General features: G+C 39.1%; 2 protein-coding genes across 4 annotated transcripts in view; one reads left to right on the top strand and one right to left on the bottom strand.

The window, feature by feature from the left end:
- Positions 1-3361, bottom strand: part of LOC121011671 (basic proline-rich protein-like) — a 123849-nt gene extending 120488 nt beyond the window's left edge. Inside the window, exons 1-3 of the mRNA XM_040446290.1 lie at positions 3304-3361; positions 952-1488; positions 86-893 (exon numbers count right to left, since the gene is read on the bottom strand). Coding sequence (XP_040302224.1) covers positions 86-893; positions 952-1488; positions 3304-3361 — 1403 coding nt within the window. The remainder of the gene's footprint in view (positions 1-85; positions 894-951; positions 1489-3303) is intronic.
- IVNS1ABP (influenza virus NS1A binding protein) lies at positions 491-22002 on the top strand. 3 transcript variants are annotated; one of them, XR_005781797.1, is made up of 16 exons: positions 491-607; positions 6891-7118; positions 8131-8259; positions 8482-8651; positions 8782-8857; positions 10298-10471; positions 10773-10898; positions 12218-12325; positions 16716-16845; positions 17079-17303; positions 18011-18132; positions 18214-18340; positions 18427-18558; positions 18683-18856; positions 20570-21500; positions 21532-22002. XR_005781797.1 is itself a non-coding variant. In XM_040446600.1 (15 exons), exons 3-15 carry the CDS (start codon positions 8149-8151, stop codon positions 20821-20823), a joined length of 1929 nt encoding a protein of 642 aa, XP_040302534.1. In that variant the 5' UTR covers positions 491-607; positions 6891-7118; positions 8131-8148; the 3' UTR covers positions 20824-22002. The 3 variants fall into 3 exon arrangements, 2 of the variants coding, with proteins under 2 accessions (XP_040302534.1, XP_040302535.1); XM_040446600.1 differs by having other exon boundaries at positions 20570-22002; XM_040446601.1 differs by lacking the exon at positions 491-607 and adding an exon at positions 1329-1435 and having other exon boundaries at positions 20570-22002.
- Positions 22003-23372: the final 1370 nt, after the last annotated feature.

Below are 23372 nucleotides of genomic sequence, written 5' to 3'. Positions count from 1 at the left end.
GGAAAGGAGACCACCGCGCGCTAAGTAAAAGGAGGCGCGCCCCAAGCACTGCCTGTCTCCCTGGGATCACCTTGCCTTGACCTACTTGAGCCCAGCAGGAAGGGAACGAACCCAAGGGGGCGACGGAGAAGGACGGGGCGGGGCGAACGGTGGGCGGGGCCGCGAGCCGGAGCTTTCTGGTGCTCGCTTGTGATTCGCTGACGGTTTGAGCCGGAAGCAGCCTGGAGGCATTGGCGGCGGCGGCGGCGGGGCACGTGGTGACGTGCGAGGGGGTGCGGCGCGAGCGGGCGGCGGCGGCGGCGGCGGCGGCGGCGGCGGCGGCAGCAGTGTCTCCGGGACGCGCGTGGAGGTCGGTCGCTCAGAGCTGCTCGGCAGTTTCTCCGCCTGCTGCTTTGGCGCGGCAGTGCCAGCGAGCGAGTGAGCGAGTCCCCACGAACCCTCGGTGGCCCTGCCCCCTCCTCGCAGCCTCCGCTCCTCTTCCCGCTCGATCGCTCCCCCCCTCCGCGGCCTCGAGGCGCTTTCCGTTGCGCCGATTCCCGCCCGCTTCCTCCTACTCCCCATCGAAGCACCAGACATGAGTTTTTCCATCTCTTCAGAGATGAACCAGGTAATACGCGCAGGTCCTAGACGGTGGAAGAGGAAGAGGGTGCGACCGGAGTCCTTGATGAGAGATGGCGCGGGCGGCTGGGGGAGACGGTGCGAGACGCGGAGCGGCGTTCTGGTCCCGGGGGAGGACGCTCCAAGTCGCTGCCGCGGCTTTCTGGGGGCGAGGAGCCGGCGCCGCGCGGGGCCCGCGCTCCTGGAGCTGCCATGGTTGCCGGGTCGCGTCGGCTGCTGAGGCGCGTGCCGGCCGCCTCGGAGAGAGCTGGGGCATAGGAAGTAGGGCGGGAGTTCTTACTCGAGGGAACCTCGTGGGCCTGGGTCAGGGCGCCACGGGGCAGGGATGACTACCGGAAGGAGGGCGCGGGAATCTCTGTATTCCCGCTGTCAGGAATCGACTCCTAGTGTCTGGGTTTAACCGAGGTCCCGACTTTCCGCCCGGAGACCTCCCAGGACCCGGCGCATGTGGACCGGGAGCCGGTCCAAGGCGGCATCTGTGCCTGGGGCCTGGAGTGGGGTGGCACCGCGTCCAAGATCGCCGTGGGCCGCGGGGTCCTTTGTTCCCGCTCCACGTTGCCCGCTTTTCTTGCCAAGCGCGGGGAGAAGAGGGCGGGAGGAGGGAGGGAGCGGCTGCCCTGACGTGTCGGCTCTGAATGACTGCTTGGCCGGCCAATCCCGGCCGGGGGTGTGCGAGCGCTGGGCGCCTTGCCTTCCAGCCTTGGGAGTAGTGGGCGCCCGCCAGGCCGCGCGGGGAGGAAGGCCTGGGGCTACAGGACACTCCAGTCACTCTGGGGCCATCGCCACTTTCCTTTTTACCAAAGCAATCGGCGGAGAGGTTTGCTCTTTTTCTGTCCTTATACGCATCTTGCAAAAGGGTGTTTATAAGTTCTTAGTGGTAGGAAAGTATCAGGCAATATCAGATTGAGAATGTAAGAAGACTTAGACGCAAATATTTTAGAAGTGGGTTTACTTTTTTCCCCAATACATAGTAGACAAATCTATTGTTTGAAACATCTGACATTTCAAAACCTATAGCAAGTAGAAATCAGATGCCTGAAGACCTGGTTTCCTAATGTCTGTTGCCAGTGATGGAGGGGATTAGAATACCGTGGTATCAAGCTGTTCTTTGAGGACTTTGTGTGTGGTGATCTTCTGTCTAGTAATAAGTAACAGCTCTGGAAGCTTAGTACTATTAACAGTTGAACAAGTACGGCATGGACTAGACTAGTCAGAAGCCATATTTTTCTTTTAATAATTCTAGAACTAGCAGTTGATTTAAGGATAGCAAAATACTGGTGAATAGCATTGGGCATAATCCTGCTGTAACTTCTGTCTTAAAGATGCTGAGGAGAGTAGTTGTATTTGCATATCTGGTGATGAGGCAAACACTATTTAGAATTGGATTAACAATAGTATCATTTAATGCCATCTGGCAGGCTACTTCTCAAGTGTCTATAATTTGGTAGCTGGTGGTAAAACCAGATTAAAACCATTGACCTAAAAGAGAACCAGAATGATTTTCCTCTGTGTTTTTCTAATAAATGAAATCACTGTAATTAATAGATAGTAATTTTTTAATTCATCTTAATTTGTAGTTCTGTTTTTCTAAATTTACCCCCCAAAACAGGGATTCCCAGGTTTTGGTTTTGGTTTTTTTGTGGTTTTTTTGCGCCCCCCCCCCCCCCCCGCCTTTTCTTTACTTTTTGTTCTTGTTTTAAAGTAGGCTTCATACCCAGCATGGAGCCCAACACTGGGCTTGAACTCACGACCTTGAGATCAAGACTTGAGCTGAGATCCAGTCGGAGACTGAGCTACCCAGGCACTCCTAAATTAGTGTCTTTTTGGCTACTTTGGAGTGGGGTTTTGTTTTTCTTGCTTGAGATATAGTTTAGATGGCAATTGATGTCATTTTACAAGTGTGGTTTTTTAATGTAAAATGTTCTCTTATTGAGGAAATGTCTTAATCACTGAATACTAAGATGAAGTACCCCTGAAAATCATTTCATTGACTTTTCAACAATATGATTTTGAACCTCCTTGAAGGATCTCTTAGAGGCTGAAAAGATCCTCCTACCTACTGTGCTAGAGAGTGTGAATGGAGGAATTATGAACAAGGAAGTGATCTCTGGGTTTTTGTTAGAAGCACAGAAAAGACATGCTCATCTTCGCTTGCAAGCTTGAATCACCACCTTGTAAATGATTTCTAAACCTATCTGTATTTTTCCACCTATCAGATCAGTATTCTTACCCTTTTGGTATCAACCTAGATACCCAACAGGTACCTTAGCATAAAAAGCAAATTCCTCTTATTCTTCCTTCCTAACTTTGAGCATGCAGCAAACTAAAGATAACTGTTGGGTTTTTTGGAATTCTAATTTTGGTACTAATTTTGATAAGGATACCACACATATCCAAGCTAAAATATCCTTACTGCCTTAGGATAAGCAGGGGTATATAATATCTTAATGTCCCTGCTTCCGTATTTTACCTGTTCCTCCAGAACATCCCCCACATTTCTGCTAGAAATGTTCTTGCTATAATCCTTTTCTATTCTCCAGCATCGTTTAACCCTTAGCATTGATCTTTCTTTCTTCCTCTCGCTCTGTTTACCATATGCATGCTAATAGCTGCAGTTTCTGGAATACGTATGCTGTCATACCCCTTTCCTCTTTTGTTTGAGCTAATTTTCACTGCTTGATTTACCTGTCTTTTTTGGTTGGTCTGTGAAGTATTCAGGGCTGAAGAATGGCGTTAACTCCATTGGTATTATGAGCATCCCATTCCATATTGTGCCTGCCATATGTTTGGTGCCATAAATGTTTGTGGGATGTATAAGAGTTCAGAACAATGAGGATGGAGCAAGTGAGTGAGTTTGGTGAGTTTTGATATAGATGATGGTGACAGTAGTTTCAGAGGTGACACTGGGAATTTGTAACTTCTGGTCTTACAGATATTTACTTTGTATTATTATAAAGTCTGTCCTTTAAAAATAGAGTTTATGTTGTGAGTGGGCTGCCCTCAAAACATTGCCTTGAAACTTAAATATTTGTAATTTTCCTTGAGCTTTTAAGGATGCTTTGGAAGTTTGGTGATAACATTTTATCTTCCACTTACTGAAGGCCCGAAAAGAATTTGGAGGGGAGGCCACATTGTGCCTACCTTTCTTACAACTCTTGGATAAGACCTGTTGAACTGTATTTCAGTTAAGTTAATCTTTTGGGGGTCTGTGGTAACATAACATGTGGGCTTCTGGTGGTTACTAAAGCAGTTTAATTACTCATTTATGAGTCTTCTGTTTCCCTTTTCTTGCACTGGCCATACTAAGGAACTGAAGTGTATTTACCAGAATGTATTGTATTTGACCCAGTTTTAATTTTAAAAGTGGATTAATGGAATGTATATTTTAAATACCAAAGAAAAAATTTTTTAATTTTAATTCCAGTGTAGTTGTGTTAGTTTCAGGTGTGCAATATAGTGATTCAGTAGATCCATATTTTGCTCAGTGCTATTAAGATAAGTGTACCCTTAATCCGCTTCACTTTTTCACCTGTACCCACCTTCTCTCTGGTAACCATCTGTTTGTTCTCTATAGTTAAGAGTCTATTTTTTGGTTTGTCTCTCTCTTTTTTTTTTTTTTCTTCATTTGTTTTTTAAATTCCACATATGCGTGAAATCATGTATTTGTCTTTCTCTGGTGTATTTTGGTTAGCATTATACTCTCTAGATCTGTCCATGTTGTTGCAAATGTTAAGATTTCATTCTTTTTTATGGCTGAGTAATACCCCATTTTGTGAGTATGTGTATGTGTTTACATGTACCCCACATCCTCTTTATTCATTCGTCTATCAGTGGACACTTAGGCTGCTTCTGTAGTTTGGCTGTTGTAAATAATGCTGCAATAAACATAGGGGTTCATATATTCCTTTGAATTAGTATTTTCGTATTCTTTAAATGCCAAAGAAGATTTTAAGTTTTATTCTTTTATATAACACTAGGATGGTGGGGCTTTTGGTTAGGCTTTTTAAAGAAAAAAAATCTGCTCACATTTTTATTCCACCAGTTACTGAGCTTGAGTTTCATAGACCAAACTGAGATCTTCTGTACATTTTTAGAATAGTTTGAAACTCAGTTTGCCCAGTGCTTACTTTAGTGAGAGTGAATGTGAACACTCAAAGACATGGTTTGTAGGCAGGAGTTGATAAGACCTCCTCCAGCTTAGGGGTAGGTGAGAGTAGGGGCCTACAGTATGTGAGGACAGTAATTGAGTAAATAAGTTTGCTGCATTAACTTAAATGTCACATGATCTTGGGCTAGCTCTTAAAATCAAGTAGGGTTGTATTGATCATTAAAGAGATAAGGATCATACTAAGATCTTGATATACTAGAAGGTCATCAAATACAAAATGTAGAACTCACTCTGTTGCAGAACTAATAATACTGTACAAATGTGTATGCCAAGAGTTGCTCTAGAAGTTCTCCAGTGTTTGCTCCCAATGGACTGAAGTGATTTTAACCATGTCTTGTTTTCCCTCAAAATTTAAGGTAGAGCTTCCAAATTATCAAACATAAATAGATGCCATTTTTATTCTTGGTTAGATCAAGACTACTTTACAGAAAAACACTGAATAATGAATAAAACTGGTCAGCATTTAAAATGTTTCTAAATCTCTGTATCACAATGTTTATGGTTTTTCAGAAAGCACATTTTAAATATATTGCCATAATTTGCATGGAAGCTCCCTCTGTCCTCCTCATCCCATTTCCCCTTCTTTTTTAATTTGAGCTGGGTCTTGGCTGAAAATGTTTGAAGGTTTCCTTAGGATAGTGTGTTTTCTCTGTGTACATGGAATTGTGTGGTAATTGGGAATCATTTATTAGAACTGATTTCTTAAAAGCTGAACAAACTAATGTAGGTGCAACTGTAGAGCAGAGGAAACCAGTATTACATAATGGTATGATACAGTTTCATTGCAGGGGTAAGCATTGACAACAATCCCAACCTGAGTCAGAATTACTCAGGTTTCTTTGAAATAGAACCTAAGTTATGGAGAAACCAGTTAGGACATATGGGTCAGACCCATTACAGATTGTGCATGTGTTGAACTTAACACGACAGTTTGTTCACTTAGAGGTGGACCAGCCTTCAGTGGATTCTGGGTTAAGTGATTACTCATTCACCCAAATACAATTGTTAGATTTAGAATTCTGTGTATGATTGATGCATAAGGAAAATCCAGGTAATTTTAAGATGTCCGTTTTAAAAAGTATGCATGTCTTTCAAATAATTCACTTAGTTCTAGTTTCCTGAATTAGACAGTGGTGACATAGCAGTTCAGGTGATTAAAAAATAAGAACCATCTGAATTTGACACTTGTAGTTGATGACTTGAAAATGAGGTAGGAGGACTGAATATGATTACTTTGCAGATTTGGTTTGGACCAGAACTATTCCAGTGGGAGTTTATTACTGTAAACGAGAAAAAGGGCCATATAGAGAACAGATATCAGTATTTTCCCTTTTGTTTATTTAGTTCACTTCAACAAAGTGCTCATCTTTATATTTATGTTTCTAGGCTAGTTTTGGTAGTGGGGAGATGGGATGGATACAAAGATGAGCAAGACAGAGGCTCTGCCTTCCAGGACCTTAAATCAAGGAAGATAAGGAGGTCCACAGAAGCCAAAACCAGAGCAGATCAGCTGGAAGATGACATAAGAGAAGGTTTAGTATGTGGAAGATAGGGAGAAACTTCTCTCCACTGGGGGGATTGGGAAGGGCTCTATGGAGGTAAGATTTTATCTAGCAGAGGTTGGGTTAAGGGTATTCCAAGAACAGAGAACAACTTGAACAAAGGTACAGAGACTGGGAAGAGCAGACCACATTTTGGGAAATAGTATATCTGGTTTGACTGGAACATTGTATACACGTCTGGGAATGATGCCCAAAGGTTGCTTGCTGGCCGGTAAAAATGCACAGGAATCTAATAGTAAAGAATATTAGATTTAACCAATATTTATATTTGTTCTCTAATCTTGTGCTTACATATCTCACTTATTGATACACGTTGTTAGCTTCTGTCTTCCAGGGAAGGGTGTTTTGTTTTTTGATCACCTGAATAGTTGCAGGTTAAGTGAAAAATGTTTAGGTATAATTGCATTTGTCTTGGTTATTTTCTGTGTTAGAGCCATGTACATCAACATTTCTTTCAGATAAGGACTTTGTATGATATAATCCACTTAGATCAATGACAGTCTTTGATCATTCTGAGTATCTAAAATTTGTCATTATTGCAGATTATGATGCATGATTATCACAGAAGAAATTCATGTCTATAGCTTTTAAGGACTTGATTACATCATTTCAAGCCTGATAGTTTTGGAATCACCATTAGAGCTTAAGACACCTCTGCCTTCACTTCAACCACCCGTCTTCATACCTTGAGGAAGTGCTGAGTTTTAACACTCCTTTGTCCTTGGATTATTTAAGACATCTCAGAAATACATTTCTCACCAGTTCAGTAGGTAAGTGAATATTCGGGCCCAATGAAACATTAAGACACATTGTTTTTCAGAAGACTATGCCAGTACACTAATAGCCTTTTCATAATTTTTTTAAAGGGGAAGTCAGTAATCATTTGTAGAAAAAAAAATTCTATTTTTTTCTTTTTGTAAACTTTTGAATTTATTTATTTTTTTTTTTTAATTTTTTTCAACGTTTTTTAAATTTATTTTTGGGACAGAGAGAGACAGAGCATGAACGGGGGAGGGGCAGAGAGAGAGGGAGACACAGAATTGGAAACAGGCTCCAGGCTCCGAGCCATCAGCCCAGAGCCTGACGTGGGGCTCGAACTCATGGACTGCGAGATGGTGACCTGGCTGAAGTCGGACGCTTAACCGACTGCGCCACCCAGGCGCCCCAATAAACTTTTGAATTTAAATCAGGGCAAACTAAAATCTATTACTGCTTTTTAATGATGGCTTTGTATAGGCATTAGTCAGTTCACAAGGTGAAATGGACATTTTTTAAAAGAACATTAAGTGTCTAGCATGTATTCCTAGGAGATAAGTGATTTGGAATATCTGAAACTTGCAGAGGGGACAGATTTAAGTTTGCCTATTTATCCATTTCTCTCATTTGGGAGTAAAGGAATGACAGCAACCCAAATCAAGGAAACCTAGAAGTGATGACCACATTACATCCTTCCAGGCTTCTTAAATTGCTCATTGTATGGGTTTGGGCAGGGTGGGTTTACATTTCTTTCCCTTCCCAATGAATGTTCAGGGAAACCTGGGCAAAAGTGTTGAGATAGTCACTGCTGTATGAATCCTTAAAAAGACTGAGGACCAAAATACAGCTGTACAAAGACTTGGACATTCAGTGCCAGTGTTTTCAGCAGTGTTTTTGTGTAATAAAATTTTTGTGTTGTTGATAGGATGGAATTTCAAAATAAAGATACTGTATTACTCTTTAAGGTATAATTATAAAAATCATTGTTCACTAGTAAAATAACTTGGCTTTTTTTGTGCTCTTTAGCCAAATTTGTAAGGAAAAATGATTCCCAATGGATATTTAATGTTTGAAGACGAAAACTTTATTGAGTCTTCTGTTGCCAAATTAAATGCCCTGAGGAAAAGTGGCCAGTTCTGTGATGTTCGACTCCAGGTATTTAAAACTTAATTTGGAAACCTACAAAATTAATATTTTATTTCTAAAAGCAGTAAGTTCTTGGATATGCTTATTTTCTTTTTCATGGTAGGCATTTGATGAAATAACTTGAAAAACAATGATTTACCTATAAATATTAGACAAAGGACCTGATGTGGTAATTAGCTAGAGAAATAAATAGTCCACAGTACTTCTAATTGTAATTCCTCACAATTTCAGGTCTGTGGCCATGAGATGTTAGCACACAGAGCAGTTCTGGCTTGCTGCAGTCCCTACTTATTTGAAATCTTTAATAGTGATAGTGATCCTCATGGAATTTCTCATGTTAAATTTGATGATCTCAATCCAGAAGCTGTTGAAGTCTTACTGAATTATGCCTACACTGCTCAGTAAGTACTTTATAAAGTGTATAATTAGGGGATGTCACCAGGAAATTCCAAGCCTTGATTTATTTGGATTAAGTAGAATCTGTGTTTTAAGGCCTTGGTATCCAAGTGATAAATAACTTTTCTTTAACAGGTTGAAAGCCGATAAGGAATTAGTGAAAGATGTTTATTCTGCAGCAAAAAAGCTGAAGATGGACCGAGTAAAGCAGGTAGAGTACCAGAAGTAACATATAAGGAGGGCTGTTACTAGCAAGTCTGCTTTTACATAGTTAAGATGCATAATTTGTCATAAGACATTTGTTAGTCTCAAGAACTTGAAAATGGCCCCTCTTCCCCCTAGACAACTGAATGTGATTTTAACCAGTTAGCTGTAGTAATGTAGCAAGGTCATAACTTCCTCTCAGATAATGAGCTAAATTCTTGCCTTTCCAGTAGTCTTCACTAGCTGGGTGGCTGTGTTGGTCACTGGTAGCAGGGTTTAAAATATTCTTGGAGCGCCTGGGTGGCTCATTTAAGCATCAGACTTGATTTTAGCTCAGGTCATGATCTCGCGGTGAGATCAGACCCCCTGTCATGCTCCACCCCGTCATGCTCCTCACTGGGCTTGGAGCCTGCTTGGAATTCTCTCTCTCTCTCTCTCTCTCTCTCTCTCCCTCTCTCCCTCTCTCCCTCTCTCCCTCTCTCTCCCCCCCTCCCCCCCCTCCTCCTCCTCCTCCCACCCCCTCCCTCCCTCCCTCCCCGCCCCCCCTTCTCTCTCGAAAAAATAAACATTTAAAATATTCTTGTTTTTCTCAAGAATTAATCACACAACTTACATTCTCAGCTCACTGTTCTACACTTGGAAGTTCCTCTGTAAAAGTACTCCTTCTAGAATGTAGCACCATTGAAAACTGCCTAATAATTCATAGAATAAAAAGCATTTAATTCTCTAATTTGGGGGTCAGTAAACTGCAAAGCCTCAGGCCAACTGCTTGTTATAAAGTTTTATTGGAACACAGCTTTTATTTACATAGGGTCTCTGGCTGCTTCCACCTGCAGTGACAGAGTTTAGTAGTTGTGACAAAGACATTGTGGCCCAAAAGCCTAAGCCCTTTAAGAGGAAGTTTCCTGGCCCCTTCTGTAATGTCACTCCTTTGCTTAAAATCCTTCTGTGGTTTATAGCACATACCCCTCAAGTTAGCATTGCACATTTTCCCTAATGTAGTTGCTGTGTTTCCAAAATTGTTTTCCTACTTGTCTTTTGCTCCAGCCAAACTAAATTGGTCCCAGCTTCTTCCCTACTTCTATCTGCATTCAACATCATCTCTTGTGTAGATCCCAGTTCAGATACTGTCTTCATGATAAAGTCTTATCTAATTATTCTAATTGGAGATACTTATCTGCACATTGCATATGCGTTAATATGGCATTTCAGTTTGTTGCATCTTTCCGTAAACAACTTAGACATTTGTACGGCATTCTTTGATGTTTATTGTTTGCATACATAGATGTATGCAAACATCTATTCTTCCCAGAGTTAACGTTGTTCTGTTAAGGCAGTGGTGTTTGATTCATCTTTGTATCTTCACAGAATGCTTACATATTGAGTATTAAATATTCATTAAATAAAATATATGTAAGTGTTGTCACTCGTGTATTTCTTTTCCCAGGTTTGTGGTGATTATTTGCTATCTAGAATGGATGTTACCAGCTGCATCTCTTACCGAAATTTTGCAAGTTGTATGGGAGACACCCGTTTGTTGAATAAAGTTGATGCCTATATTCAGGAGCATCTGTTACAAATTTCAGAAGAGGAAGAGTTTCTTAAACTTCCACGGCTAAAGGTAAGGGGTAAAATCTATAAAGATATATATGTATGTATACACTACTTACTTACAGTTGCTGAATCTTTGTCCATGTTTCAAGCATGGTTGTGAGAAAGTACATTGAAATGATACTGTTATTTTTTAGCAGTGTAACAGTTTGCTGCCTACTGGTTTGTTTTTACAGTTTTCTTACAAATGAGAATAAATGTATGGGATGAGATTGGGCATCTGCGACCATTTTATTAGGAAATTGCGCATTAAGCTGAGAATTAAGAGACTCAACACTGATCTAAGTGTCGTTGTTTTTTCCTAACTCTAGTTGGAGGTAATGCTTGAAGATAATGTTTGCTTGCCCAGCAATGGCAAATTGTATACAAAGGTAATCAACTGGGTGCAGCGTAGCATCTGGGAGAATGGAGACAGTCTGGAAGAGCTGATGGAAGAGGTTAGTTTTAAAGTAAATGGGATGCAACATTTCTTAAAAATTATTTTGCTATAACAATGAAGGATTCCCTTTCACTTTTATTTTGTAACCATGACCCTAAAGAATTTAAATTTTGCTATAGGTACCCCTAAGCTGAGAAACAGGGGGGGGTGTCCAGGTGAGCTGAATGAACTGTTCAGTTTGGTCTTCTGCTTTTCTTTTTTATTTCTTTGCTTATTATGTGCTGTTAACTTCCTTTAAAGTAGCATGTAATTTGCTTTAGAAATGGGAGGTGGTACTGAAATTTTCTGTAGATTCTTAATTTTTCTTCACAGGTTTTTGCTTTAAATTTGATAAGTAGGTAAAAGCTTCTAATGGTTGTTCCTCCCCATTGATTTATCTCCCCATAGGTTTATTAACAAAACTAGGATACCCAAGACTGAAGAAACAAGAAGAAACCTCAAGTGTATTGACACGTAAAGAAGCAGCAGTCCTGCCCCAGTTCTCCTAAGAAAAATCCGCTGTGGGCAGAGAACGATGATGATTTAATGGTGTTTACTCCTTTACAGGATTCTTATCTTTAAAGCTTTGTGTTTTTTCAATGGTGTTGTTCATACGTACATTCACTTAACTTTTGAAAAATACCACAAGACAAACTTGATGGAGAAATGGTGGGAATTAAACACATGCAGATGGAGCAGTGGAGTGACTTTGAATTTGTCATTCCACGAAAGGCATTCCAGATCTGTTAGGTCTTGAAACATACTGTTAGCATTATCTTCTAAAAAGGCTAACAGGTGATTTTTACATTTTATATCATTTCCCACTTGAAAATCAGGTGCATTGACCATGTGTTTGCATCTGCTGAGGGAGGTGTCTCTACAGCTTGTTTTGAGTTTTGCATTTGCTTTTTATCTGTTTTTCTTGACATTGCCTACAGGACAAATATGTTAATGCAAATCAGAGCACTTCAAAGGTGTAAACCATAGTCCAAATTTTACTGTAAATATGTATATGCTTTAAGAGCCCATATATTGTATTAGTGCCTTTTTTTTTAAAATGCTATATAATAGAAGCTATGGAAAAATGAAGATTTCTTTCAAGCCAATCAAGCCAAGGACTCTTCGGCCAGTGTTAGAAGATTCTGTATTTTATTTTTGTTTTTAAAATTTTTACAACCATGACATGTATTTTCTTTACTTCGGGATCCTGCCAGAGCAAGATGTCAAGAAGTTGAAGAAGCACACTGGAGGTTACCTTGAGGCGTTTGTGTGATCTGCATACTAGTGGAGTAGCCATGGAGACGGTAGCCACATGGGTGTTCTGTTGCTGTTTTGCAGGTTCAAACCTTGTACTACTCAGCTGATCACAAGCTGCTTGATGGGAACCTACTAGATGGACAGGCTGAGGTGTTTGGCAGTGATGATGACCACATTCAGTTTGTGCAGGTACACATTGCACATCTGAGGTAACCCTAGGTTAAAATGTGATTAGAGCATTTTCTAGTATACTGAAATTTTCCTTTAAGAAAGGAAAGTGGAAGAATTTCATTGGTATATCTGAACAGAAACATTTTCAGGACAAAACAAGCATATCTTTCTTAGATTTACTACTGTTTCTCCACATAAAAATTCAGCAAATTAGGAAACCACATTTAGATTTTTTTCTCCATGAAATAGGATTTACAAGTAGTAAGAAAACAAGGCCAATAAGATGAAGCAATGTAGAAATTGATTTTTTTTTTGTTAGATTACAAAAAATTGTTTGCAACAGGGAATGGGTGTTGTTAGACCCAATTAAAAAAAAAAAATGTCAGGCATAAAAATTTTTTAGTTTCTAGACAAAAATTTAGAGAAAAGGACACACATCGTAAGTGTCAAATAGTGAACTCACTAGTTTAAACACTACTTGGCTCCAGAAGAGATTTCTGTGGCCCGGGAAGCTTTCCCTTGCCTCTTCCCAGTCATGTCCTTACACAGCCCTAAAGGAAACCATTATTCTAACTTCTGAAACAATAGCTTAGTTTGCCTTTGAAATGTATATAAATGGTCATACAGTATGCATTCTTTTTGTTTGACCTTTAGCTTCAACGTTGTATTTGTGAGGGATAAACTATAAAGTAGGCAGAGTTAACCCAGTTTTAAGGGGTGTTTTCTTTACCAGTTAGAAGGTAAATGAGACTCAGAAGTGACCTGAATGGCAGTTGTCAGGTATTCTGTGGTAGTAGTGGCCAAGTATTTTTATGTTTTACAAAAAGTGTTTGGGTTTAAATTAGTTGAGAACTTTGTTCATAGTTTGCATTTTGAACATTTAGGATATTTTCCCTCATACTCTAAAGATACTTTGTTTTTTTTGTTGTTGTTGTTTTTTTTGTTACTTTTTCAGTAAGCAGCCGTTGAGTAAAATGGCAGACCATGATGTTAGGACACAGAAATATGTAAGAGACAGTTTCTGGTCTATAGCAGTAGATGAAAACCGTACAGTCTTATAAGAGGGATCTACAAAAGGCATAAAGGGGAAGGGATAGAGGAGCCAAGAGGAGAGAAACTAAGGAAATTTACAGAAGAGGCAACATTTGAACAGTCTTAGGATTTAGAAGAGCTTGCAAAGCAGATGAGAGTGTGTCAAATAGCAAAAAATACCTGTGCGAGGTCACAAGATTGGGAAAGTAGGTAAATGCCACTGGGTTAGGGCTTAATACTTTATCCTACAGGTGGTGGGGAATTTTCAAAGAATTGTAGACAAGGAAGTAGAGTGACATGAACAGATCTATTTCCTTTTTTTTTTTTTTAATGTTCATTTTGAGAGAGAGAGAATCTCAAGTAGGCTCTGTGCTCACAGCCTGACATCACACAGGGCCTGACGTCATGACCACGAGATCATGACCTAAGCCAAAGTCAAGAGTTGGATGCTTAACTGACTGAGCCACCCAGGGGCCCCTGGACAGATATATTTCACAACTTTAATAATAGTGAAAAACTGAGCAGTAGTCCCAACAGTAGGGACATTGGTTAAATACTGTATTTCTGTACAGCAAAGATCTGTACATTAATCATTTTAGACCCGTGGTTAACTATTAGGTGGCAATCTCTGGGTCATGGGACTCCAGCTGATCTGTGGTTTGTTTTGTTTTGTTTTTCTTTACTAAATGATTGCGTTAAGCCCTTCTCTTTTTCTGGCCAAGTACAGAGGGTAGACCCAATTGTGAGACCAATTTATAGATTACTACAAGCAGTAGTTTAGTTAAAAAAAAATGAGGGCTTGATCCAGGAGCATGAAGGAGGAAAAGTGGACTCTAAGCATTTATAGTTTCAAAGGTTGAGTGAGTCCTTAGTGATTGTTTAGAATAAGAAAATTAAGGAAAAGGAAGAATTTGAGAAAGCAGGATTCTGATGTGACTCATTAGAAGGTGGTTCCCTGGATAAAGATCATGAATAAAATAGGATGAGGGGACACATTAGGCTTGAGAAATAGGAAAAGAGGTTGAGGAGCCATTAGGAAGGAGAAGATTAGAATCAAATTGTGTTAGAAAGCTAGCTAACATAAGCAGAGAAAGTTTGAACAGAGGAAGACTAAATTGTGTCAGATCATTCTTTTGGAGGTCATGTAAAATATGGTTATGGGTATCTCTTCACTGGTTTTGGGAGGGCACTTGGTAACCTTTAGTGGGTATAAGTTCCAAAGAGTGTAAAGTTAAGAATATCTTAGCTTGAGAAGTAATAGTGGTTGAAAAAGAAATAGCCACCGGAGATTACTCCCTGGGGAGCCAGAGGCAAAGAAAGTGGGGCCAGTGGGTAGCGCGTGGGAGGAGTTAATACAGGAAAGTGAAGACAAGGGAGAGGAAGGGATTGTATTTGAAAATGTTCCAGAAGGAATATAAAGGCGTTAACCAGCACCTCTGTATGACTTGTTAGTTATAAAACACTAGTAGTCTTCATTGTTAATCATGCTTTCCTCTTTCACATTGATTTTTTTTCAATTATAATCCATACGTTAGAACAGTTTTGTTACTATAATAAAAGCTCTTAATGCCAGCAAAAAATGAGCAGACATATCCAATTCAGTTCCTCTGAAAAGTATTTTTCAGGACAAAAGTGGCAGTTACAAGAAACACGTAAAAGTGTATTTCTTCAGGACCACCATATAGGTATCATAGAGTGCTTTTCTAGACAAACCATATCAGACAAAAATAAAAAATAGAAATAAGACAATACTAAAAGAACCAAACATTCACAAAAGTAGTATAGGAACACTCAGAGGGAGAAATAGGCAAAGCTACAAATTTTCAAATGATTATAAAAGAATTACATTGTGTACTTGTATAGGAGTTCCTTTGATGGCATCATCAATTTGTGATACTTTGGATCCCTTCTTCCCACAGGTTGGGATGGGGTTTTATGTACCTTGGAGTTTCTAGTAGCAGAGACAAAAATCTGTCATAGTATAAAAAGAGTGGCTTTATACTCAGAATTTCTATTCTTTTAGTTGTATTGCCTTAGGCAATACATCTCTTTTCTTATTGTTATCGATAAAATGGATTAACAGCATTGCCCTTACTCCATTAAAAGATATGAGGTGAATAAAGTGCCTAATTATACCTAGGTATATGATAAATGTCAAAATAGAATTTAATGGTAACCATTAACATGGTACATTCTCTGCCTTTTCTCAAAATAGCCAACATGTGCTATAACCATGCTTGTTGACTGGCCCACACCAAACTTCTGATAGTTTTTTCACAGCTTTAAGTAGCTACCAAATTTTTTTCCTCTAAGTTGTTAACATAGCTTTTTGCTTCCATAAGAGACAAATTTCTACTATAAATCTTAGCTACCCATGTGGCTTTGGCCCTGGGGATCAAAAGAAGTGGATCGGCACACTTGGCGTCAGGTACTGAAGTGGGGGTGGTACCTGTTCATTTGGTAGGTCCTCTTAGGATGTCTCTGACTCTTCTAATGCCATATGATCATATACTTTAAAAGTGTCAAGGACTAATAACATAAGAAAACCATCAAAGGGAACTCCTACACAAGAACACAATATAATTCTTTTATAATCATTTGAAAATTTGTAGCTTTGCCTATTTCTCCCTCTTAGTGTTCCTATACTACTTTTGTGAATGTTTGGTTCTTTTAGTATTATTGTTTTATTTCTGATTACCATATTTTGTCTTTTGATATGGTTTGTCTAGAAGAGCACTGTATAATACCTATATGGTGGTCCTGAAGAAATATGCTTTTAAGTGTTTCTTGTAACTGCAACTTTTGTCCTGAGAGATACTTTTCAGAGGGACCGAACTGGATATGTCTGCTCACTTTTTGCTGGCATTGTATGAAGGATATCCATACATATGATTTAATTAGGTTTGATAGTTTCTTGGAGACAGTGGGCTAAATGTAATCTTTCAGATAATTCATACCATTTTAAATTAATAATCTCTTTTGAAAGATGATTCTATACTTCATATAAAGAGTATGTGAACTTTGAGCTTATGTAGATTAAGGGTTTTTTTTTTTTTTCTCTTTTTTTTTTTTTTTTTTCCATTGAGGTATTCTCATACTTGATCTACAACTTGCTTTTTAATTGCTTAAATTGAGCTTTTCCTGACCAGGCTCCTTGTGTAGGTGTAGTTGTTTCATTATAAGTGAAGATGGAAGTATGCTAGTAATTTGTGTCAATTGGAAAGTGTTGGTTTGTGTTAAATTTAGGGTGCTTTAAATGTCATAAATAAGTGAAGGATTCTAGGTGTTTTTTCAGTGTTGTGGAATAGCTCAGGAACAGAGGTACACCAGGTATGGTCTTTGGCTAGGTTTCTGTAGCTACCTTTTGATTTTGCAGAAAAAGCCACCCCGTGAGAATGGCCATAAGCCGATAAGTAGCAGTTCCACTGGATGTCTCTCTTCTCCAAATGCTACAGTACAAAGCCCTAAGCATGAATGGAAAATCGTTGCTTCTGAAAAGACTTCAAGTAAGTGTATTACACTCATCAGATTGTCTTTGACTTATTTTTAAAGAAGAGTGTTGAGTGGAACCATTTAATAACTTTGAAGTTGACTATTTGTGGGAAAAACTCAGAAGCCATTAGATTTGGAAAACAGTAGCAGATCGTTCCAGTCTGGGATCCGGAATCCAAGTCAGGATCACACAGCAAACAAAAGTAGTAATAATTGCATCTTAAACATAGAACTCTTATGCTTACAGATAACACTTACTTGTGCCTGGCTGTGCTGGATGGTATATTCTGTGTAATTTTCCTTCACGGGCGAAACAGCCCACAGAGCTCACCAACAAGTACTCCAAAACTGATTAAAAGTTTAAGCTTTGAGATGCAACCAGATGAGCTGATAGAGAAGCCCATGTCTCCCATGCAGTATGCGCGGTCTGGTCTGGGGACAGCAGAGATGAATGGCAAGCTCATAGCAGCAGGTAAGAACAGAAGGATGAGTGTTTTCTTATTGGAAAGTTTCAACTGGCTAAGCCCCTGCATGGACATTTGTGCTTGCTTTGATGTGAACTTTGGAAAGGGAGGGTTTAATATGCCTTCTTCCTTGGCATTCTACTTTACCACATTCTAAAAAGACCAAGAAATACAAAAGTAAATACTATTGTATTGCCTATCCTTTAAGTAAATGTCTGTTTCTAATTCTTAAAAAACTATAAAGTCGTTAAATTGTTCCATCCTAATTTTCAAGCCAAGACTAAGCAGTTTACTCATACTGATAATGTTGTTCGGCTGTTAGAAGCCCTGAGTTAAAACATCACCTAATGGGACCTTAATAGGTTTATGGATAAAAATTCTTTTTCTCTTTGTGCAGATTACCTAAATCATTCTAGACAAGAAACCCTCATGTGGTTTGAGATTTTTTTTTTTTTAATTTTTTTTTTTTTTTCAACGTGTATTTATTTTTGGGACAGAGAGAGACAGAGCATGAACGGGGGAGGGTCAGAGAGAGAGGGAGACACAGAATTGGAAACAGGCTCCAGGCTCTGAGCCATCAGCCCAGAGCCTGACGCGGGGCTCGAACTCACGGACCGCGAGATCGTGACCTGGCTGAAGTCAGACGCTTAACCGACTGCGCCACCCAGGCGCCCCTTGAGATCTTAAACATGAATCTTGATGGTTCTTTTACCAGGTGGCTATAACAGAGAGGAATGTCTTCGAACAGTTGAATGCTATGATCCACGTACAGATCACTGGTCCTTTCTTGCTCCCATGAGAACACCAAGAGCTCGATTTCAGATGGCTGTACTCATGGTAAGGAAGAAGCAATCCATGTTTAGCTGTTTCTCATAACTTCAGAATGGCAGAAATTCTGATCTTGTACTTTTGACTTAGGGCCAGCTCTATGTGGTAGGTGGATCAAATGGCCATTCGGATGACCTGAGTTGTGGAGAGATGTATGATCCAAACATAGATGACTGGATTCCTGTTCCAGAATTGAGAACTAACCGTTGTAACGCAGGTAAAATTACTTTCCTTCTGAGATAATCAGTATTTAAATATGGTAATTAAATTATCAATATATAACCTTATTTTATACTCATATAGGAGTATGCGCTCTGAATGGGAAATTATACATTGTTGGTGGCTCTGATCCATATGGTCAAAAAGGACTGAAAAACTGTGATGTATTTGATCCTATAACAAAGTCATGGACAAGCTGTGCTCCTCTTAACATTCGTGAGTTGATTTGGGTTTTTTTCCCCTCAAGTTTTTTTGTTAAGATCTCAAAATCAATTATGTGTAGTATGCGCACTTAAAGTTTTGGGAGATAAAGTAATTTTGGTTTGACTTGATTTTATAGGTAGACACCAGTCTGCAGTCTGTGAGCTTGGTGGTTTTTTGTACATAATCGGAGGTGCAGAGTCTTGGAATTGTCTGAACACAGTAGAACGTTACAATCCTGAAAATAACACCTGGACCTTAATTGCACCCATGAACGTGGCAAGGCGAGGAGCTGGTGTAGCTGTTCTTGATGGTGAGTGTTGAGATTTGGAAAGGTGAAGAATAGGGAGTGGCAAGAGTTTGTTCTAATATTCCCAGAGAATGTCCATGATAACTAAACACTTGTATAATAAGTCAGAAGCAGACATTTTTTCTGATGCAGTGGGCATTGGTGGTTTATCTTTTAGAAGTCATTTCTAATCAGACTCGGTACTTGAAGTAATAATATAAATATATTAACACACTAGTCTTTTGATGGGTTCACTGAATGAAGTTCTCTAAGTCCTTTCCTTCCATAAACCATATGCAAAATGTATCATCTTAGAGTTCCAGTTTGTTCCTTTAGAGCAAGAATTTAATGGATTTGACTTGCAAAGCAAAATAAGTGCAAATCACCTAGATTCTAGTCTCTTCTGTCTACTCCATACCTAATCGGAAGGAAAACTTAAGGCTTTTTTTTTAACAGATCTTTCCAAAGTTTTATATGGATGCAGCTTTCTTTTCACATTCATTGTATTGATTTACATGTTTAATTATATAATTATCATAATGAGTTTAATTAGCATTGTCTTGGGAACAAAGTGGACTCTTAGTTAAGCTTATGGCTCACCTGCTGAACGTATAGATGTGTAGACATGCCAGCAAGTAGCCCGCAGCCCACGCTGAGCCTTGTCATTTCTTCTGTAAATATGTGGTTGTAGATAGATTTTGGACAATCAAATGAGAAAATAATGAAGTTTTTATTTTTTAATGTTTGTTGTATTTTAGAGAGAGAGAGAGATAGACAGTGTGAGCAGGGGAGGGGCAGAGAGAGAGGGGGAAGCTCCAGACTCTGAGCTGTCAGCACAGAGCCCGACGCGGGGCTCGAACTCACGAACCGTGACATCATGACTTGAGCTGAAGTCGGATGCTTAACCACCTGAGCCACCCAGGGGCCCCAAGAGGATGGAAGTTTTTAAACCTACACAGTATTGGGGCGCCCAGGTGGCTCAGTCGGTTAAGCATCCGACTTCAGCTCAGGTCATGATCTCACGGTTCGTGAGTTCGAGCTCCTTGTCGGGCTCTGTGCTGACAGCTCAGAGTCTGGAGCCTGCTTCAGATTCTGTGTCTCCTTCTCTTTCTGCCCCGACCCCACTCATGCGCTCTCTCTCAAAGCTAAATAAATGTTTTTTTTAAAAAAAATTTAAAACTACACAGTATTTAATGCTGACATTTTATGTGTCTGAAAATAATTAACTGCTCTGCATATATATTTGAAAATGTAATAACTCTTGGTCTGTTTCCAAGAAGTTTTTGTACTAAACTAATTTTATAGAATTGGAAAGCTCAAGAAAATGTTCAGTATCTGAAAACTGCTTTTCTATAACTTTTTTTTGAATCTTAATTCTGAGGCACTGGACTAGTACAGAATCTCCAGTGCACAGAACTACTCTGGCTTGCTGCATACTAGCTGCTTCTTTAGGCAAGTTGTTCAACTTCTTTGTGCCTCATTTCATCTGTGAAATGGCAGCAGTAGCAGTTACCGCAAAGAATTGTGAGAATTGTGCTTCAGTTAGAGGCTGCCCCCCTCTTTGTAAATTGCCTGAGTTCCATCTATGAATGGGTTTACTTGCCGCGTTAGGAAGGCATTTAACAAGGACTTTTGGTAGAATGAGCAGGTATTTCTACTAAGAACCACTAATTTTAGCAAAAAAGACTTAGGAGTTTTTTTCCTTCTCTAGATTTACCTTGTTTCATTCTCTTTTAGGAAAATTGTTTGTAGGTGGTGGCTTTGATGGTTCTCATGCCATCAGTTGTGTGGAGATGTATGACCCAACTAGAAATGAATGGAAGATGATGGGAAACATGACTTCACCAAGGAGCAACGCTGGGATTACAACTGTAGGGAACACCATTTATGCAGTGGGAGGCTTTGATGGCAATGAATTTCTGAATACGGTGGAAGTCTATAACTTTGAGTCAAATGAGTGGAGCCCCTATACAAAGATTTTCCAGTTTTAACAAACTAACAGGCTTAGTGATGTAATTGTGTTTAGTAGAGGTACACTTGTGAATAAGGAGGGTGGGTGGGTATAGATGTTGCTAACAGCAACACAAAGCTTTTGCATATTGCATATTATTAAACATGCTGTACATACTTTTTGTGTTTATTGGGAAAGGAATGCAAAGATGAAGGTCTGTTTTGTGTATTTTTAGGACTACTTTGGTTATTTTACTTTTTGGAAGTTGATATTGTAAAAGAATAAACCAAGACTTGATCGGGCATGTCATTTCAAGAAGTCCCCTCTCCTCCACATTTGTTTTGCCAATTTGCACATTAATGACTCTTCCCTCAAACATGTATTATGGGGCAAGAGGGTAAGGTTTAAGATCGAGGCAGTTGGGTTTTTTAAGGGCCCTTTTTCAATAACTGGAACACTATACAAAAGAGACTTATTTAACTAGATGACAATGACTATTTTTGTTTTTATTAAAAGAAAGCTGACATGCCTACCAAGATTTAATCTTTTATGATTGCCTTTTTATAACTTTTTATATTCTCAACACAGTGCTTTACATATTGAAGATGTGGCAGATTCAAATTACTGAAGCAGACTGGCGGTCTTAAAGGATGCAGGGTGAGGGGTTTCTGTTGTACACCCAGAATGCAAACTTAAAAGCTTTTGCCTCAGTTACTGGTTTGGTTTTTTTTTTTTTTTTGGTTTTTAGGTTTTTTTTTTTCTTTTTTTTTTTGAGAATACAGTACTGATGTTTATTTGAATGGAGTTGCTGAACAGTAACATAGCTGTGATTTTTATTTGAAACACTGATTTCACATACTTTGACTTCTTGAGGGTATATTTTATATAGCAAGACATTTAATATATAAGAACGGTGAAGTACTTTATTTTCTAAATAATTCCTGTCTTTATTTATCATTAACAAAACAATACTAAATAGCAGCCCTCGATTGTGGAAGAAAATTAAACTGTATTGGGTTTAAGAATTCAGCGTTTATCAGAACTATGTTTTTGTTCAGTTTTTCTATTCACATGGATAAATACTGGTTGGGGTGACTTTATCGAATGTGTAGTGCTACACATATAACCGATGGTGCCAAAATTAGCACATCCTAATGCTTGCTGCCGATGCAAACATATTAAAGGTACTTTGCAGGAAATCCTTGCACCATGGAATTAATATCCAGATGTTGTTTGTGTACTCATTCATTACTAAAAGTCTTGGGGACAGTTTTTTTTGTTTTCCCAGTAATGATGAGCTTAAAGTATTTGTGGGAAAATAGTTACCTGACATGTCTGAAATAAGAGCTGATGGTAAGATTTTTTTTTCTCGAAGATGAAGAAGCACACAGGAATCTAATGAGCCAACTAGGACAAGATTACCAGTGGCTGACTTGGGTTAGGAAGAAAATTGTTCCCACTGGTACTCTGACGCCGTATTTCTCTCATTTATTCTACAAAGAACCATCGTGAAAGTTAACCTGGTAGCATTGTATTGCTGACTATATTTGTTGCTGGTTTGGTTCTAGACTAAAACTAGGTTGGCAGATTTGAATTTGCCTCACAGGGTGACTATTTTTTAGTTCAAGGAAATAAAATTTTAGTTGAGGATTCAGCAGTAAAATCCTTGAAATTACTTCTCAGTTCCTAAGTAACCTGCTGATTCCTAAGTGGCATTAAGCAAATATGTGTCAATATTTTGGGTTAGAGTTTTCCAGTATTCTGTTATTAATGCCAAACAGGTAGTTTGGTGGTGAAAAGTATGTTTTTCAAGTATGTTTTGAATATAAAAAGCTCCCATAAAGGGGAAAAAACAGTGCTCAGTCACAAGTTGTTTATATTTATCTGCATCTAAAAGGTACCTCTTGAGGGAAGGAGAAAATGTGAATAGCCTCAACATAAAGTTTTTACCACTAGTATGGGTTTTGGAGTAGTTTAGAAATACCATTGGTAATAATTACCCTTGAGGTCAGTTGTAATACCACATAAAACATACTAGATTCCTAAAACAGCAAAATTTTAAAATGACCTGCTTTAATTCACAATAGTTGGTTATACTCAGGTATGACTTTTACTGTGACTTTCAAGGTAGGGTTTTGATTTTTGGCTTCTAGTTTGTCACATATACTTATCCATTCAACATGTTTTAGAATTCCTTATAGTTTAGGGGGAAATCTGGATCTGGGATTGTGATGCAGTTCTAGAATCCTTGTCTAGTATTCTAGGTGTGCACTCTGATTTCTCCAGATCGTACAAGTCTTAAACTTGAAGTAGGTAACAGAAAGAGTCCCTGGAGGAGATTTCTGCAACTCCAGAGTTGCCTTTGGAAGAGTATGAGATCACAGAAGATTTTGTCTCTATAATATTAGTCATTTATTTGTATCCCACTTGGTTCCAAAAAAGGATTTGTTGAGTCTTTCGTAGAGTGATGCATAAGATACACAGTAAATTAGGTGAAAATAAAGAAAAACAAGGAGACACCAGTGTATGAATCTTTATATTTAATAAGGCCACAACACAAATTTGGTCCTGTAAACAAGAGACGTGTTA

Source organism: Herpailurus yagouaroundi, unplaced genomic scaffold (genome assembly GCF_014898765.1).
Source record: "Herpailurus yagouaroundi ecotype Mexico unplaced genomic scaffold, PumYag 195, whole genome shotgun sequence".
In the NCBI taxonomy this organism is placed as follows: domain Eukaryota; kingdom Metazoa; phylum Chordata; class Mammalia; order Carnivora; family Felidae; genus Herpailurus; species Herpailurus yagouaroundi.
This window is presented reverse-complemented; position numbering and strand designations above follow the sequence as displayed.

Bases quoted from the DNA above. Each gene is read 5' to 3' on its own strand.
- IVNS1ABP (XM_040446600.1), top strand. From the start codon at position 8,149: ATGATTCCCAATGGATATTTAATGTTTGAAGACGAAAACTTTATTGAG. The intron at 10,472-10,772 runs GTAAGGGGTAAA...TCCTAACTCTAG, and splicing joins TTAAACTTCCACGGCTAAAG to TTGGAGGTAATGCTTGAAGA. The intron at 18,341-18,426 runs GTAAAATTACTT...ATACTCATATAG, and splicing joins AACTAACCGTTGTAACGCAG to GAGTATGCGCTCTGAATGGG.